Source organism: Gadus macrocephalus, chromosome 8 (assembly GCF_031168955.1).
Source record: "Gadus macrocephalus chromosome 8, ASM3116895v1".
Taxonomy (NCBI): domain Eukaryota; kingdom Metazoa; phylum Chordata; class Actinopteri; order Gadiformes; family Gadidae; genus Gadus; species Gadus macrocephalus.
The window spans coordinates 19057357-19074792 of NC_082389.1; the positions used below are offsets into that span (position 1 = coordinate 19057357).

Sequence of the window (17436 nt, forward strand, 5' to 3'; positions counted from 1 at the left end):
GAGCGATGGAAAGACACATTGTCCCAGACAACAATGTATTGCATATGATTTATTTGATTTGCTGCTGTTATGTTGCGCAATTGGTCCAAGAATGCAAGCATGAGTGCTGTGTTGTAAGCGCCCATATGGGCATGGCGGTGGAGGACCCCATTCTGTGTAATGGCTGCACAGAGTGTTATATTACCCCCACGTTGCCCTGGGACATTGACTATAGCCCTGTGGCCAATGATGTTTCTTCCCCTCCTTCGTGTTCTCGTCAGGTTGAACCCAGCCTCATCTACGTAAATGAACTCATGCTGGATCTCCTCTCCATCCATTCGTAAAACTCTGAAAAACAGTGTCCGGCAAAATTGTGTCGTTCAGTGTAGATCTAGTATACATATTACAGTACAGTAAAAAACTGAGACAGTATGCAAGATCACACTGCTAAAGTGAATACATACCTCTGCATAATCATGCCGCAGTCGTTTTACCCTTTCGGAATTGCGCTCGAAAGGCACTCGATAAATTTGCTTCATTTGAATATGTTTCTTTTTTAGGATGCGTGCCAGTGTTGATGTTGAGACCTGATGGATATCATTGAAAATGGCGTGGTTATTGACAATGTTAGCTTGGAGCTGCTTGAGTGTTATAGCATTGTTGGCCAAAACCATGTTTACTATCTCCCTCTCTTGCTGTTCTGTGAACATAGGAGGCCTTCCCCCTTGTCGTCCCTGACCCTCAATCCTATGTCGAAAAAAAAACAGTATACAATAGTACAGTAATTTCACAGGAAAAGGTAACAGAAGTGCTGATAGTGCATAGAATACAGTACTGTAAGCAGTGACTGAAACCGTGCAGATGTTTTTGATATGATATTTTTACAATACCTATTTTCCAGTCGAAATGTTCTCATCACACTTGCCACTGTATATCGGCTTAGATTTGGCTGTACTCGCAGTCCAGCCTCCCTCAGCGTCAGGCCTTGGTTGACAACGTGGTCAACCAGTGTTGCGCGGATCTCATTTGTCAGATTCGGTCCTCTTTGAGCACCTTCTTGTCTTCCTCTTCCTCCTCGTTCTCCCCGTCCTCGTCCTCGTCCTCCTCGTCCTCCTCCTCCTCCTCCTCCACCTCCACCTCCTCCACCTCCTCGTCGTCGTCGTCGTCGTCGTCGTCTTACTCTTTCTCTGACTCTTTCCATTGTGCTTGGAGAACGCTGAACTCACCTACTGCTTTTTATAGTGCTTACACACCTGATTGTTGTGTCTGCAATTAAGCAAACAAGTGTTTGCACACCTGATGACTGTGTTGAACCAATTGGTTGGACGGTGTGGTAATTTGACAGTCAGTGCTTTGGTATTGCAAGGACGTGACTTCATGATAGATTTTTGTGTGTAATGTATGTTAAGTGTGTTTAGTAAATCACTGTGTATTGTTTTGCAAAAAGTGTGAAGCTGACATTGTGCTTATAGTGGTGCAGATCTGGGCTCATGTTATGATCCTTGAGTGTAAGGTTTTGATAATAGTGTCATACTTTGGATTTTAGTGTTTAAGCAATCGAAAAAAACTGTAAAGGCCTCCTGTTGTGCAGCACCCGAACTCCACATTACCTCTTTCTTCTGTTAGTGGCTTGGTGACTTCTGACAGGTTTGGGAGGGACCTGCCAAGGTAGTGAATCATGCCCAAGATTCTCCGGAGCTCGGGCACGTTGTTTGGTGGTTGTAGCTGGGTGATGGCTTGAACTTTGGTCTCGTCCGGTCGGATTCCATCTTCATCGATGCAGTGGCCCAGGCACTTGTCGTTGTTCAGCTTTAATCCGGCTCTTTTCAACGTGTCGAGGGTGTTCTGGAGCCTCTCCTCATGAAGCTCGGTGGTCTCTGCATAGATTAGGATGTCATCTATGTATGTAGCCACACCCTCTAGGTCCTTCAAAATCTCAGCCAGGTTGCGAAATTGCGCCATATGGGCATTCAATGGTATTGAATGTGTTTTAATAAAACGCATCCAATACACGGAATCTCCGCTGGTGACGCCACTGAGGCTATAGTAGGCTAACGATGCTCTTAGCATCCTACGAGAACCCCTGGAGTCCTCGTTAGCTACTGTATGAGCGTTTTCACAACGTTCGTTACCAACGATGCAATCGGGAAACGGTGTGAAAACTGTACGATGCTCGTACGACGCACTTCACGATCCACTCTTAGGCTAACGATGCTTTCGGGAAACGGGGCCCAGGACACTGGAAGAGATGTTTACTCTCAATGATGATTATTATTTTCAACTAACCAATAGTAATTGTCTTGCATTTTAAAATGTCAATGCACTTTTCAGCCCTGAATAACAGTAAAAGCTTTTTATTTGCATGCATAGTATACTACACTTTCCATTGAGCAATTACTCCTGTTAATTAAAACTAGAGGTTTAGCGTGCGCAATGCGCGCGAAAAGTCTAGTTTATTTTAAAGAGGGATGATACCTTAGATGAGCCCTCCACCTCCACATCAAGGCCTTTTCACGGGATGGACAAGATTTTTATTTAGGTATTCTTTTGTAAGTTGTGCCACAAGGCTTTGATCATGGTAAATAAATTAAAATTTTAACCCATTTCTTTAGGTTGGAACAGAGGGCGCTGTATAAGCGCAACCTTCAGTTGGATAATGTGAAAAAAATTCACATTATCCATATGAGATGGATAAAGGGCCCAGAGTCTCTTTGGAATGGAGTTGATCTTTGGCCACTGATGCCTAAGGGTCTGAGTCAGATTTCCCCAGATGACCCGGAGGTCAAAAAGGAATTTGTGGTCAATCACGATGCAGTTATGGAGGAAAGATAACCTACAAGCAAGCTGTTGGAACACACAAGATGGAGTAGTGTAAAGGCCGTATCATGGATGTTGAGGTTCAGACGAACCCTTTGTCAACCAAGCCACAAGAGAAAATAATGCACTGAAAGGCTCAGAGGTGGGAGTAAAGACACTGTTCAACAGCAAATGAACAAGTTCAGAAGAACACTGGGAGCTCAGAACCTTGAGCAGAAGTCAGGCTAGATCCAGTCATGGAAGATGGATTGTTAAGGGTTGGAGGAAAGCTAAGTAGGCCAGTTATGCCACAGGAACACATGCCATCCTCCTACATAACGACCTGGAGAACCTTGCACCGAAACAACTACACCTTCATAACCAATACACTTCAATTTGATCGTGTTTGCATGAATAAAGAAAACATATAGCCAACATAAAAAAATGACTAGATCAATGTTTATGAGTGAATGAATGAATGTCTTCAGGGACAAGAGGAACCCTCTCCACTTCTTGGCTACTCTGAAATGGCTACCATCTCTGCCTAATTTTTAGCCTGGAGAAAAAAAAGTGCATATATATATAATATAAATCCTTACAGTACACGCAAAATCTGTAACAAGGCACATCCACATTTTATTGTTCACAGCAAGAAGTTTTCTAAATATAACATCTATAAAAAGTAACAACTTTATGATAAATACAGAACAGGTAACAAGTAACCATACAACAACGTTTCTATCTGGGTTTCCCGTCTTCTTTCCATCATTTGACCTCTGAGCATTGGGGCGAGGATCAAGAGGAGGAGCTCCTCTGGGTCATGCTGCTCATTCAGTAGACATGAGGCTCTCTTCAACCCGTCCGGATTGGGATGAGCTCTTCTTGTTTTTCCCCCAGTGGAGCCATGGGGTCGGAGGGTTGGAGAGGTGTGCTGGGAGGCTGAGGGAGTGAAGGCGTGGCTGCTGAACATGAGGGCTGGGTTGTGCTGCAGTATCTGGGCAGGGAGCTGGACAACAAAATCCTCTTCCCCAACGTTTCCACTCGTTACTCTACACGGCAAATAAGGGTCCAGGAACCCCTAAATGGAGCAATACTGCCATTTCTTTCCCTCTCCTCCCTCACCACCGTCTCTCCTTTCTGTGCCTGTTGCTCAGGGTTTTCTACCAACTTTCCAGTTACAACCCGCTCTACCACCTGAGCTACTGCCGCCCTATTAGCATCAGGCTAGTCCCTCAAAGCTCACGTGAAGGAAACATGTGTCGAGGATGCTACATTAATTAGCTTTAATGCTACCCTCGCTGAGTCAAAACCATTTATAGGTCAGTTTATTATAGCAATTTAATTTCCGAATCATCCCCAGGATACAGTATAGTTGGTGGGTTAGGCTAAACCTTTTATTTCTCCTGACCACATGACGTTGAACTATCATGATGTTGTTAAGCTTGGGCTACATGTTATTGACCGATACATGGGCTATGTTATTTACATCCCATCACATTTAATCATCCGACTCAAGGTCCACATAGTGACATCCAATAAAAGATCAAGGTTTGAGAAGAGGAACTAGATGCTGGTGTCTTTATAACAGTTCTTTCGAACCAAGATGACCTCGTTTTCAGAGTCGTAGAGCCGTCAAATCAATATACATACAAATTATTAAAACATGTTGGAGGTATTGACTCCCGCAGCCGCAAACATTTCCCTTGCACCGCCAGCTACGTGTCTTAAGTGAACATGTCTATACAGTAAATTAAAAGAAATTAAAGTCAACTTAAAGCATACCATTCACAAAGGTTCAGAGTACACATTCTGATTAACTTATGTATATGCGATAATAATGGACAGACTTTTTTTATCAGAATCAAAATGGTCTGGAATCCTTATGCTTTTATTTGACAGAAGGGCACCATTCAAATATGATTATGTATGATCAGATATAGACCCATATATGATTAAATATAATCATATATGTCATGAATAATAACATTATATAATGTCCTAATATAATCCTAAACATCAGGACCCCTAGAGGGTGGGTGACACTAAGGCCCAATCACATTTCTACCCCTTACCCCTTCGCCTTACCCCTTCAAAACAAGGGGGAGGGGTAAGGGGAAGGGGTAAGGGGTAGAAATGGGATTGGGCCTTAACTCTCTAACCAGGACCCTCACTAGCGCACTAGATCCAGTCTTGGTTCATCCATGACCGGGCAGACGGTCTGAGGTCCAAGACTTGGAAGAAGACGTTAAGAAGATAACAGAATAAAATAAATCAGAAATCGTCCTAGATCAGTCATGATAATGTTTGCCCCTGGCGGCCTACAGCAGCATCCCATGCCCAAATATTGATCTGTGTATAGATATGTATATATATATAGTACAGCATTATGGCGTAGTAGTACTCCCCAAGCAGTACGCGATGAATGGACTCCTCCAAGACTCCTTCTGTTGCACTTCAGGGTGGAGGGTTGGGGGAGAGGGGAGGAGAGTAGGGGCAGCTACTTGGCTGTCCGGCTTCGGAGGCGTCTCTTGATGATGAGGTGGTCGCTGTCCTTCTCCTCAGGGATGATCTGTAACACACATTCATATAGGACACAATATCCATGAAGAGTGTGTGTGAGAGAAGGCAGGATTCAGCAGCCTCACCTGGCCCAGGTCTGATTGATTGGTGCTGGTTGAGGCATCGCTGGTAATGACACTGATCAATGCACACAGGTCAAACCAGCCATCAGCACACACACACACACACAAACACACAGTCAGGGAGATCTCCTGCATTGCAGCATGGAGCACCAGGTTGGGCTTCAGACCTATCAATAAACTCAACATCAGCTCCCTGTCTCCTCTTTCTGGACCGGCCCGGATAAAGCCAGTTGGCATGAAGTGTGTGTGTGTGTGTGTGTGTACCGGGTTGGAGGGAAGGTCCATGGGGGAGGAGATGTGTGGCTGGTAGAGTTTCTTCTTGCTTTTCTTCACCCTCACAGAGGAAGAGGAAGAGCTGCTGACCAGACTCATCACCTTCTTAGCTAGAAAGACAAGTTAGAGTTAGTGTGTGTGTACCTACAGAGGTGAACAGAGACAGAGACAGAGACAGAGACAGAGACAGAGACAGAGACAGAGACAGAGAGAGACAGAGGCAGAGACAGAGAGAGAGGTACCTCTGTGGGGTGAACTACGAACCTGAACATACTGAGGGCTGAACATACCCAGGCTCTCTTGGGAAAGCCTGGATCGAACTCGCGACCAGAGTTAAATGGTACTAAGAAGCTCACTTAGGATTCGATTAGTCGAGCCAGGTTTTCCGCTTTAGGTTCAATGCGCGTTCACGTGAAAGGGGCGTTTATCGCGTAATTTTACTCACCTTTACAAACTGGATAGATCAAGCAGCCTATATAAATGCGTGTAAGTGAAAAGATTCTGCATATTGTCTATGAAAATAACTATGCCAAATGCAGAATTGTTCGCCATTAATGCCAATAGAATGGTGATTTCAAAATGCAGAAGCAACTTCCAACCTGCCTTATTCTATAATTTAGGGAATCCACTTTAAAGACACCCTATGTAATAAATGCATTGCATATGTTTTCAACCACTGAGGAGGTAGCGGCGGTGGCATAGTGGATTAGTTTAAGACCCGAACGCCAGCGACCGGGGTTCAAATCTCGCCGGTTTATCATCATACCTTTTACCCCCATAGATGTGGTGCCAGCGCGGCCTTGAAAATATGGGTTGAAGTTCGAAATAAGCACAAAAGTATAATTCCATAACCTTTAGTGAATAAGTATTCCATATGCATGAGAATTGGGACTTTTTAAGCTTCACATAAATGCGCGTCACTTGGGAGTCGAACCCCCCGGGCAGAAATTCAAGACTGTCGCGCTACCTCCACTCTACCACTCTCTCACGGGGACACAAAGTGCAACAGTAATCATTGTCTACATAAGGTCCAACAAGGACGATCAAATAGCAAATATCCTCTGATGAGAACCTGTATCTCTCATAAAGAATATTCTCAGGGAATGCCAAGGGGTCGGTCCCGAAAGAGCCTCTGTCGGAGAGACCCCTGTACGATACGGGCTCCGAGGTCCACGGGAACACCCAGTAACGGTGACGCCATTGTCAGAGGAGGGACGAGGAACCTGCGTGTCGCTTTACGTAGCCGATCTCCCGATAGACTAAGCTGAACACCTGCTCCTGACCAGGTTTGGTTGAGAGCATAAGTTACCATGGTGATACAGCGACGCTAAAAGAGATCGACCTTCGTGTCCCAGCTAACCCAGGCTTTGAGCTCAACATATCCCGCTAACCCACTAATCGAGGTTCGTAGTACAGGCCACTGGAGGCGAACAGAGTGAGAGTGAGAGCGCTCAGTACCTCCGGAGGTGAACATATCCCGCTAACCCACTAATCGAGGTTCGTAGTACAGGCCACTGGAGGCGAACAGAGTGAGAGTGAGAGCGCTCAGTACCTCCGGAGGTGAACAGCGTGGGGGAGCTCTGCAGGAAGTCTCCGATCCTCAGCAGCGCTCCGTCCTTCCTGCTGCGCGTAACGCTTCCCCCGCCAGGAGAGGGGCCCTGAAGGACCGCAAGTCAGCCTTCACCACTGGCGTGTGTGTGTGTGTGTGTGTGTGTGTGTGTGTGTGTGTGTGTGTGTGTGTGTGTGTGTGTGTGTGTGTGTGTGTGTGTGTGTGTGTGTGTGTGTGTGTGTGTGTGTGTGTGTGTGTGTGTGTGTGTGTTAGGGCTTTGACTCCGAACTTCGTCATTCGAATATAATTCGAATATCAAAAAATAAATCAAAATTCTAACAAATATTAGGCAGCCCTTAATATTCGAACCTGTTATGGGCAGGCCAAGAGGGAGAGACGTCGGAGAACCCGACGCAGTCTATTCATAATATTGTAATGACCACGGAAGAGGCAGTGAATGAAGTATTGATCAGACAGCGATTTATTAGAGAAACCTAATAAACCGTTGGAACACGCAAGACCGTAACCATAGCAACGCCGGAAAACAAACCTTGCGAAGCCCAATCCAGGTCTTACTGAAGGCATTTAATGGTCAAAATATGATTAATAAATATTCAAATATTAATAAACAAACTTCGAATATGATTTTTGGGCAAAAGTCAAAGCCCTAGTGTGTGTGTGTGTGTGTGTGTGTGTGTGTGTGTGTGTGTGTGTGTGTGTGTGTGTGTGTGTGTGTGTGTGTGTGTGTGTGTGTGTGTGTGTGTGTGTGTGTGTGTGTGTGTGTGTGTGTTTTACCTCCTCCTGTTTGGGGGTCAGTTTGGTCTTGGTATTTATTTTGTTTTCAACCTCTACCTCATCCTGGAAACACACAAACACACCAATCAGGACAGTAAGGTGAGGTAAGCTGTGGTGAGGTATAGTTTGGTGTGGTGGGTTATGGTGTGGTGGGTTATGGTGAGGTGGGTTATGGTGAGGTAAGGTATGGTATGGTGAGATGAGGTGTGGTGGGGTGAAGGGAGAAATTAATCTTCGGTTAGTGTCCACTCATCACTGTGTTTGGGTTAGTGTCCACTCATCACTGTGTGTTTAGGTTAGTGTCCACTCATCACTGTGTTTGGGTTAGTGTCCACTCATCACTGGGTTTGGGTTAGTGTCCACTCACTGTGTTTAAGTTAGTGTCCACTCATCACTGTGTTTAGGTTAATGTCCACTCATCACTGGGTTTGGGTTAGTGTCCACTCACTGTGTTTGGGTTAGTGTCCACTCATCACTGTTTAGGTTAGTGTCCACTCATCACTGTGTGTTTAGGTTAGTGTCCACTCATCACTGTGTTTAGGTTAATGTCCACTCATCACTGGGTTTGGGTTAGTGTCCACTCACTGTGTTTGGGTTAGTGTCCACTCACTGTGTTTGGGTTAGTGTCCACTCATCACTGTTTAGGTTAGTGTCCACTCATCACTGTGTGTTTAGGTTAGTGTCCACTCACTGTGTTTAGGTTAGTGTCCACTCACTGTGTTTAGGTTAGTGTCCACTCACTGTGTTTGGGTTAGTGTCCACTCATCACTGGGTTTGGGTTAGTGTCCACTCATCACTGGGTTTGGGTTAGTGTCCACTCATCACTGTGTTTGGGTTAGTGTCCACTCATCACTGTGTTTGGGTTAGTGTCCACTCATCACTGTGTTTGGGTTAGTGTCCACTCACTGTGTTTGGGTTAGTGTCCACTCATCACTGTGTTTAGGTTAGTGTCCACTCATCACTGTGTTTAGGTTAGTGTCCACTCACTGTGTTTAGGTTAGTGTCCACTCATCACTGTGTGTTTGGGTTAGTGTCCACTCATCACTGTGTTTGGGTTAGTGTCCACTCATCACTGTGTTTGGGTTAGTGTCCACTCATCACTGTTTAGGTTAGTGTCCACTCACTGTGTTTAGGTTAATGTCCACTCATCACTGGGTTTGTGTTAGTGTCCACTCACTGTGTTTGGGTTAGTGTCCACTCATCACTGTTTAGGTTAGTGTCCACTCATCACTGTGTGTTTAGGTTAGTGTCCACTCATCACTGTGTTTAGGTTAATGTCCACTCATCACTGGGTTTGGGTTAGTGTCCACTCACTGTGTTTGGGTTAGTGTCCACTCATCACTGTTTAGGTTAGTGTCCACTCATCACTGTGTGTTTAGGTTAGTGTCCACTCACTGTGTTTAGGTTAGTGTCCACTCACTGTGTTTAGGTTAGTGTCCACTCACTGTGTTTGGGTTAGTGTCCACTCATCACTGGGTTTGGGTTAGTGTCCACTCATCACTGGGTTTGGGTTAGTGTCCACTCATCACTGTGTTTGGGTTAGTGTCCACTCATCACTGTGTTTGGGTTAGTGTCCACTCATCACTGTGTTTGGGTTAGTGTCCACTCACTGTGTTTGGGTTAGTGTCCACTCATCACTGTGTTTAGGTTAGTGTCCACTCATCACTGTGTTTAGGTTAGTGTCCACTCACTGTGTTTAGGTTAGTGTCCACTCACTGTGTTTAGGTTAGTGTCCACTCATCACTGTGTGTTTGGGTTAGTGTCCACTCATCACTGTGTTTGGGTTAGTGTCCACTCATCACTGTGTTTGGGTTAGTGTCCACTCATCACTGTGTTTAGGTTAGTGTCCACTCATCACTGTGTTTAGGTTAGTGTCCACTCATCACTGTGTGTTTGGGTTAGTGTCCACTCATCACTGTGTGTTTGGGTTAGTGTCCACTCATCACTGTGTTTGGGTTAGTGTCCACTCATCACTGTGTTTGGGTAAGTGTCCACTCATCACTGTGTTTGGGTAAGTGTCCACTCATCACTGGGTTTGGGTTAGTGTCCACTCATCCCTTGGTTTGGGTTAGTGTCCACTCATCACTGTGTTTGGGTTAGTGTCCACTCATCACTGTGTTTAGGTTAGTGTCCACTCATCACTGTGTGTTTGGGTTAGTGTCCACTCATCACTGTGTTTGGGTTAGTGTCCACTCATCACTGTGTTTGGGTTAGTGTCCACTCATCACTGTGTTTGGGTTAGTGTCCACTCATCACTGTGTTTGGGTTAGTGTCCACTCATCACTGTGTTTGGGTTAGTGTCCACTCATCACTGTGTTTGGGTTAGTGTCCACTCATCACTGTGTTTAGGTTAGTGTCCACTCATCACTGTGTTTAGGTTAGTGTCCACTCATCACTGTGTTTAGGTTAGTGTCCACTCATCACTGTGTTTGGGTTAGTGTCCACTCATCACTGTGTCCTGGTTAGTGTCCACTCATCAGTCTAGTGGGAGCTGTGAGGACAGGTCTTCTGTGGTGTTTCATGCTGCTACTGTCACTACTGCTGGTTACCTACTAGCCCAACCTTAATATGACTGAACTGATGCATGTGATGAGGATGAGGAGGATGAAGACTATCTAACCGTCATACCTGCTGAGGAGCCTTTCTCTTACTCCTCATGAGAACCAAAGTCTGACCCAACAAACAAACAAGGTGAGAAACATTAGCAGGATACTCTAAACGCCAGCACTCATGGCGTCCCCCTACTGTTAATCACTGAGCTGAGAACCAACATGAGCTCAACCAAAACCATCTCCATCTCTGAGCTCCACCATGTGTCCTAGGCTCTATCTCTGAGCTATGTGTCCTAGGCTCTATCTCTGAGCTATGTGTCCTAGGCTCTATCTCTGAGCTATGTGTCCTAGGCTCTATCTCTGAGCTATGTGTCCTAGGCTCTATCTCTGAGCTCCACTATGTGTCCTAGGCTCCATTTCTGCCTCCTCACCCTGTCCATGTCGTTGCTCCTCCTCTTGCGGGGGCGGCTGATCTTGACGGTGACCGAGTCCTGCTCCCCCTGCCTCCTCAGAGCCAGGCGGTTGGGCTGGAGGGGGCTGAACGAGATCTCCATCTCAGGCCGGGGGAACCGGCTCCTCCGCCCATTCTCAGTGGAGATCTGAGAAGACTCCAGGACCGAGGGGAACCCCGCCGAACCCTGGGAAACAAACACACACACAGACCTCCAGACGTTACAAACCAGGGCACACATGTTGGGCTCTCCATGGCGACCTCTGACCCCAGGCCCTGCTCACCGAACTGGTCCTCTCTGCTGAGCTTCTGCTGGTGGAGTCCAGGGTAGTCTGTAACACAACACAGGAGACATGAGGACAAGTACCACCGCAGTAGTACCAGGTCCAGTACCACAGTAGTACCAGGTCCAGTACCGCAGTAGTACCAGGTCCAGTACCGCAGTAGTACCAGGTCCAGTACCGCAGTAGTACCAGGTCCAGTACCGCAGTAGTATCAGGTCCAGTACCGCAGTAGTACCAGGTCCAGTACCGCAGTAGTACCAGGTCCAGTACCGCAGTAGTACCAGGTCCAGTACCGCAGTAGTACCAGGTCCAGTACCGCAGTAGTACCAGGTCCAGTACCGCAGTAGTACCAGGTCCAGTACTGCAGTAGTACCAGGTCCAGTACTGCAGTAGTACCAGGTCCAGTACCGCAGTAGTACCAGGTGTATTAGCCTGACCTCTGGTGGCGGGCCGGGGTCAGCGCGGAGCTGCTTGATCAGCTGCTCCTGCTCTTTGTTGCAGGAGAGGAGCTTCAGCAGCTGGACCTCCAGAGCAGACACCAGGGAGTCCCTCTCCCTCCTCCACTGGCCCATCTCCTGCTCCTTCACCGCCAGCTCAGCACAAACACTCTCCTACAGAGAGACAGAGAGCTAGTGTTACACTAGAGCACCGGTCTCCAACAGGGGGACCGCGACCCCTAGAGGGTCCACGGAGGTACTGCAGGGGGGAGGGGGGTTTTGGTTGATTAGACATTTTTTTATATTCCCCGCAATTCTTTCCACAAATTGAAATGTCTTTAAATACACATTAACATCCAACACAATCCAACACACTCGCCGTGTTTACATGGACACTTTTGATCCGATTTCTAATCGGAATAGATCTATTTCTATCATGCGATCCGAATGTACTATATATGGCATTTACAAAAGTGGTAAGCGTACGTTCGTATGTCTCTCGTGCACACCTGACACATCTGGACAGTTTGCGACATTTTTATGCATTTGATTTTAATGAAAGCCCAGCAGGAGAGAGCTTTTTCTCTGCCTGCTCCTTTAATTAAGGACAGCACAGCAACGTCAGTTTCCCGTCCGGTCTTTATATCTACCCCCTCCTCCGCCGCAAACAATATGCATTTGGATGAGAGTGCGCAGCCAAGACTGTTGAGAGAGAAAGAGTGCTGTTATGTTAGGGATAATGTACAGAATGCTGGTCAGCAGAGAAATAGTCTGCCAAAGACGTTGACGTCGCTTAGCTACCGGACACGCTGGGGTTGATAAATTACCGGACTACTTGCGGAGTAATAAGAAAGACACTAACAAACATCACTAATTTTCGTTTCCACGTTTATGTTTTAAAAATGTCCATTTGAATAGCTTTTATGCATGATTACATGCAATTGCCAGACATTGTTGACCTTGGCAGGTATCAGTTTATTATGTTATGTTGTGTTTATGAATGGCAGTGGCATGGCCACCCTACTCACTGTAATTTGCACATGTTTAAAATGAAAACATGAATGTATGAACCTGTTTATTCATGGAATATCTTAGTATTGAATGCAAAATAACAAGGTACATTTATACATGGCACTATAGGACCAGTTTAATATAAGCAGCAATTGTATACAATATATAAGTAGGGGGTCCCTGCTCCATCTCTCCATCAGTTTGGGGGTCCTTGACCTGGAAAACGTTGAAGACCCCTGCACTAGAGAGCCCTAGTGGCACACACACACGAGAGAGAGAGAGAGAGAGAGAGAGAGAGAGAGAGACCTAGTGTTACACTAGAGAGGGCTGGTGTTACACTAGAGAGGGAGAGACCTAGTGGTACACTGGGGGGGGGGGGAGAGAGAGAGAGAGAGAGAGAGAGAGAGAGAGAGAGAGAGAGAGAGAGAGAGAGAGAGAGAGAGAGAGAGAGAGAGAGAGAGAGAGAGAGAGAGAGAGAGAGAGAGAGAGAGAGAGAGAGAGAGAGAGAGAGAGAGAGAGAGAGAGAGAGAGAGAGAGAGAGAGAGAGAGAGAGAGAGAGAGAGAGAGAGAGAGCTAGTGCTACACTAGAGGTACACTGGAGAGAGAGCCCTAGTGTTACACAGTTCACATGGTCCGTGCGTTTACACAGACTGAGTAAATATACCGGCTTGATTTCGGACCTCAATTTACCCTCCCGGACCCTTCACATATTGGCGGTTTCATTTTCATGTAAATGCAATGAGACGGCTCTGAGGTTCCAGGGGCGGGTAGAGGTGCTGCTGCGTTGTCTCTACAACAGAGACAACGCAGCGATATCAAAGTAAGTAGTTCTAACTTGAGACGCTGGCATCCGTGAGCTGCTAACCATCATGTGAGGGGATGCAGTCTTATCTAACAGGGAAAGATGGTGCGATCTATGAGAAATACGCACCCGGAACGTTCCTTAGGAGGCTTTTGTCAAGATAAAAAACAAGTGGTCAGCAAAATAAAGAATATGTTGATGTTTTTGCTGAGAGAGCGAGCTAGTGTTACACTGGAGAGAGAGAGAGAGCTAGTGATACAGGTTACACTGAAGAGAGTAAAGTTTGCGGGTACCAGTTGGATGTGTTCCCTAGCGTGTCGCTCTCTGTCCTCGGCAAACTTCCTCATCTCTTGGTTCCTCTTCTCTTCTGCTTCTTTAGCCTGACCAATCAGAAGCATCTTCTCCTCCAGCCATCTCTTCCGGTCCGTCTGCTGTCTATCAGTACACAGCTACACACACACACACACACACACAAACAATCTGGTTTAGACTAGAATAGGATCTGGTGTAGAGATAATCTGGTTTAGATTTAATCTGGTTAAAACCAATAGAGTAGGATCTGTTGTTGATATAAACTGGTATAGATATAATCGGGTTTAGATATTATCTGGTTTAGACTAGTGAATAGGATCTGGTGTAGATATAATCTGGTTTAGATTTTATCTGGTTAAAACCAATAGAGTAGGATCTGGTGTTGATATAAACTGTTATAGATATAATCGGGTTTAGATATTATCTGGTTTAGACTAGTAGAAAAGGATCTGGTGTAGATATAATCTGGTTTAGATTTAATCTGTTTAAGACCAATAGAGTAGGATCTGGTGTTGATATAAACTGGTATAGATATAATCGGGTTTAGATATTATCTGGTTTAGAAAAGTCGAATAGGATCTGGCGTAGAAATAATCTGGTTTAGATTTTATCTGGTTCAGACCAGTGGAGTATGACCTGCTGTACCTATAAACTGGTGTAGATTGAATCTGGTTCAGACAAGTATAATGTGATCCGATTCGATATAATTTGGTTTAGATTTAATCTGGTTAAGGTTTACTAGGATCTGGTGTAGATATAATCTGGATGAGATTTAATCAGGTTTAGATGAGTGGAATAGTTTATCGTTTAGATATATCTGGTTGAGGCTATAGAATAGGATCTGTTGTTGATATACTCTGTTTTAGATTGAATCTGGTTTAGACTTCAGAGTAGGACTTGGTTCAAATATAAAATGGTTTAGTTATAATCTGCTTTAGATTTTCACAGAATGCAGGGGAAATATGGAAACTTCTCACCTTCAGACTCTCCTGGGCCTGAACTACTTCCTGTCTGGCCTGTTGGAGTTCTGATTGGCTGAGTCTCTGAGTGGGCGTGTCTTTTGTATTGCCATGGTTCTCATACAAGCCTTTAAGATGATCAAGCTCTGAATGGAGCAGAAAGGACAGCACAGTTTGAGATCAATAGAAACAATGTTGGACCATTGGATACTTTTTTGGACGAATAGAAAACATTTGCACGGATAGAAAACATTTTGGAACAATAGAAAATATATTTTGGAGAATATAATACATTAACTTTAACATATGATATATTTATATATCATATGTATTCTTATACTCCTGCAGTGCTTTGGGCGTATTGTTTCTTCGTTGTCAGGGAAACAGACTGGATAGTTGTATTGGACAGTTGTTGTCAATGTTGGATTTGTCGAGCATTGATTCATAAATGTTAAAAAGGCAGAGGTGTACGAACGAACCCTTGTAATCTGTCCACCAATAAGAATCAAGGGTTCAACAGGAGGTATAATCAAATGTGTGAGGTTTAATATCCTGCCTTGTGTGAGTTCCTGGATCAGCTGCTCCTGCTGCTGCTGCGTCTCCTCCTGCTCCGAGAGAGCCACGCGCATGTCCCCCACAACCCGGCGCTGGGCCTCCAGGTCTACACACGCACACACACACACACACACACACACACACACACACACACACATTAACATCTACATTTAGGGCATTTAGCAGACGCTCTTTTCAAAAGCTAAGTGCCAGGAAGTACATCATACAATAAGTACATAGGAGGGGGTGGCTACGCAGAATCTAGATGAACTCTGAACAAGTGAGTCTTGAGTCACACACACACACAATGATTCGCTGCCAAGACTCCAGGTCTAAACACACACACACACACACACACACACACACACACACACACACACACACACACACACACACACACACACACACACACACACACACACACACACACACACACACACACACACACACACACACACACACACACACAATAACTCACTGCTAAGGCTCCAGGTCTAAACATACACACACACACACACACACACAACATAAACACAGTACATAAGCACACACAAACACACAAACACAGGGTACCTTGGCAGGCCTGTTGGTACAGGGTGGTCTGTTGGGAGTGATCCTGGAACATAGAATGGCTGGTTAGTCTGTATACAATAAAATAAATGCTACCAAATTATCGAATACTAAAGCTAGATAAGCAAAGACTTCCTACTGGTCCGCCACCTCAGTCTTTATTCACCAATAAGTTGATAGTTTCCCAATACTTAAAAACAGAATACATTTCAAATCTATAACACTTTCTAAATCTACCAACCTTGGTGAGCAGCAGGATGGAGCGGTCGCTGGCCGACACTTTGGACTGCAGCTGTTTCACCAACTTATCAGCATCGGTCAGCTTCTGAGTCAAAGCCTTCGCCTCCAGGCGCAGCGATGCCACCTGGACACGGGGAGAGAAGACCCCAGTCAGCACAACCCACCAGAGAGCAGGGAGGAGACTGAACCCACCAGAGAGCAGGGAGCAGGAGGGGAATGAGGGTGCGTTTTAGTATTCTCTGCGCACCGACTCGGACCTCGGATGTGACGTCACTCCCACACTTGGTCGTTGGAGGAAAACATGGACGCCACCCGGAAAGCTGTTATCGCGGTAGCATTGGCAGAGTACCAGGCGCTCCAAAATAAGTAGCCTATAGGCCATAGGCAGAGATACGGACGCAGTAAGGTATTGCAGTAATGCGAGTGATTGAAATTGCCATTTAAACCACCAAAGCGGTCCAAACCGAAGAAAACAGTTCATACTTCAAGTCACACTGGGTGCAGCCCTCTTGAATTCTGTCTCGAAATCCTTGCTCGGCCTCTTCTGAGTTCATCCGAGCAAGCAAGTTTGCCGTCCGAGGAAAAGGGGCGTGTTCATGCGTGTCGCTAGGCAACGTCCTCGGACCTCCGGGACGGATGGATAATAAAACGCACCATGAACCCACCAGAGAGCAGGGAGGAGGAGACTGAACCCATCAGAGAGCAGGCGGAGGAGGAGGCTGTACCTCTTTGTGGACCTGCTGGATCTGTCTCTTGGAGTCGGCCAGCTTCTCACGGAGGTCGGCCGTCTCCTCGTCTCTTCTCTGGAGGTCCACTTCTAGGCTCTTCACTCCGTCAGAGTCCAGGGTGGACTGCTGCTTTAACCTAAAACCGACACACAACATATGCACACAACACATTCATACACACGGTTGCTTGCCTGTAGTATTAGAACTCTACTACTAAGTATTTGCATAATGGCACAGGCTATCTGTCAAACACACCGTCTTTGACAGGGTAGGATATACTCACTAGGATCTAGTCACTAGGACCGGTTAGAATATAGTCGCTAGGACAGGGTACTATAGACGCTAGGACAGGGTAGGATCTAGTCACTAGGACAGGGTACTATAGTCACTAGGACAGGGTACTATAGACGCAAGGACAGGGAAGGATCTAGTCACTAGTACAGGGTAGGATCTAGTCACTAGGACAGGGTACTATAGTCACCAGGACAGGGTAGGATCTAG

At 45.9% G+C, this 17436-nt stretch overlaps 1 protein-coding gene and 2 long non-coding RNA genes across 17 annotated transcripts in view; 1 reads left to right on the top strand and 2 right to left on the bottom strand.

Annotated features, from left to right (window-relative positions):
* Positions 1–72: 72 nt before the first annotated feature.
* On the bottom strand, positions 73–1549 carry LOC132463529 (uncharacterized). Its single transcript, XR_009527043.1, has 3 exons — positions 1117–1549; positions 870–1068; positions 73–726 (listed from the first exon to the last, which is right to left on the bottom strand). It is a non-coding gene; the product is annotated as an uncharacterized LOC132463529 (long non-coding RNA).
* A 1838-nt stretch (positions 1550–3387) lies between these two features.
* Positions 3388–17436, bottom strand: part of kif20ba (kinesin family member 20Ba) — a 48463-nt gene continuing 34414 nt past the window's right edge. For 13 of the 15 annotated variants that reach the window (XM_060059774.1, XM_060059768.1, XM_060059771.1 and 10 more), the window contains 14 exons: positions 16933–17071; positions 16209–16331; positions 15971–16013; positions 15399–15503; positions 14861–14988; positions 13865–14020; positions 11759–11932; positions 11322–11369; positions 11018–11224; positions 10663–10704; positions 8035–8097; positions 7243–7348; positions 5682–5800; positions 3388–5344 (listed from right to left, as the gene is read on the bottom strand). In XM_060059774.1, coding sequence (XP_059915757.1) covers positions 5273–5344; positions 5682–5800; positions 7243–7348; positions 8035–8097; positions 10663–10704; positions 11018–11224; positions 11322–11369; positions 11759–11932; positions 13865–14020; positions 14861–14988; positions 15399–15503; positions 15971–16013; positions 16209–16331; positions 16933–17071 — 1525 coding nt within the window. In that variant the 3' untranslated portion in view covers positions 3388–5272. Of the gene's footprint in view, positions 5345–5420; positions 5473–5681; positions 5801–7242; positions 7349–8034; positions 8098–10662; positions 10705–11017; positions 11225–11321; positions 11370–11758; positions 11933–13864; positions 14021–14860; positions 14989–15398; positions 15504–15970; positions 16014–16208; positions 16332–16932; positions 17072–17436 lie in introns of all 15 variants that reach the window. The other 2 variants (XM_060059777.1, XM_060059780.1) reach the window with 2 other exon arrangements.
* LOC132463530 (uncharacterized) lies at positions 11219–12319 on the top strand. Its single transcript, XR_009527044.1, has 2 exons — positions 11219–11421; positions 11823–12319. It is a non-coding gene; the product is annotated as an uncharacterized LOC132463530 (long non-coding RNA).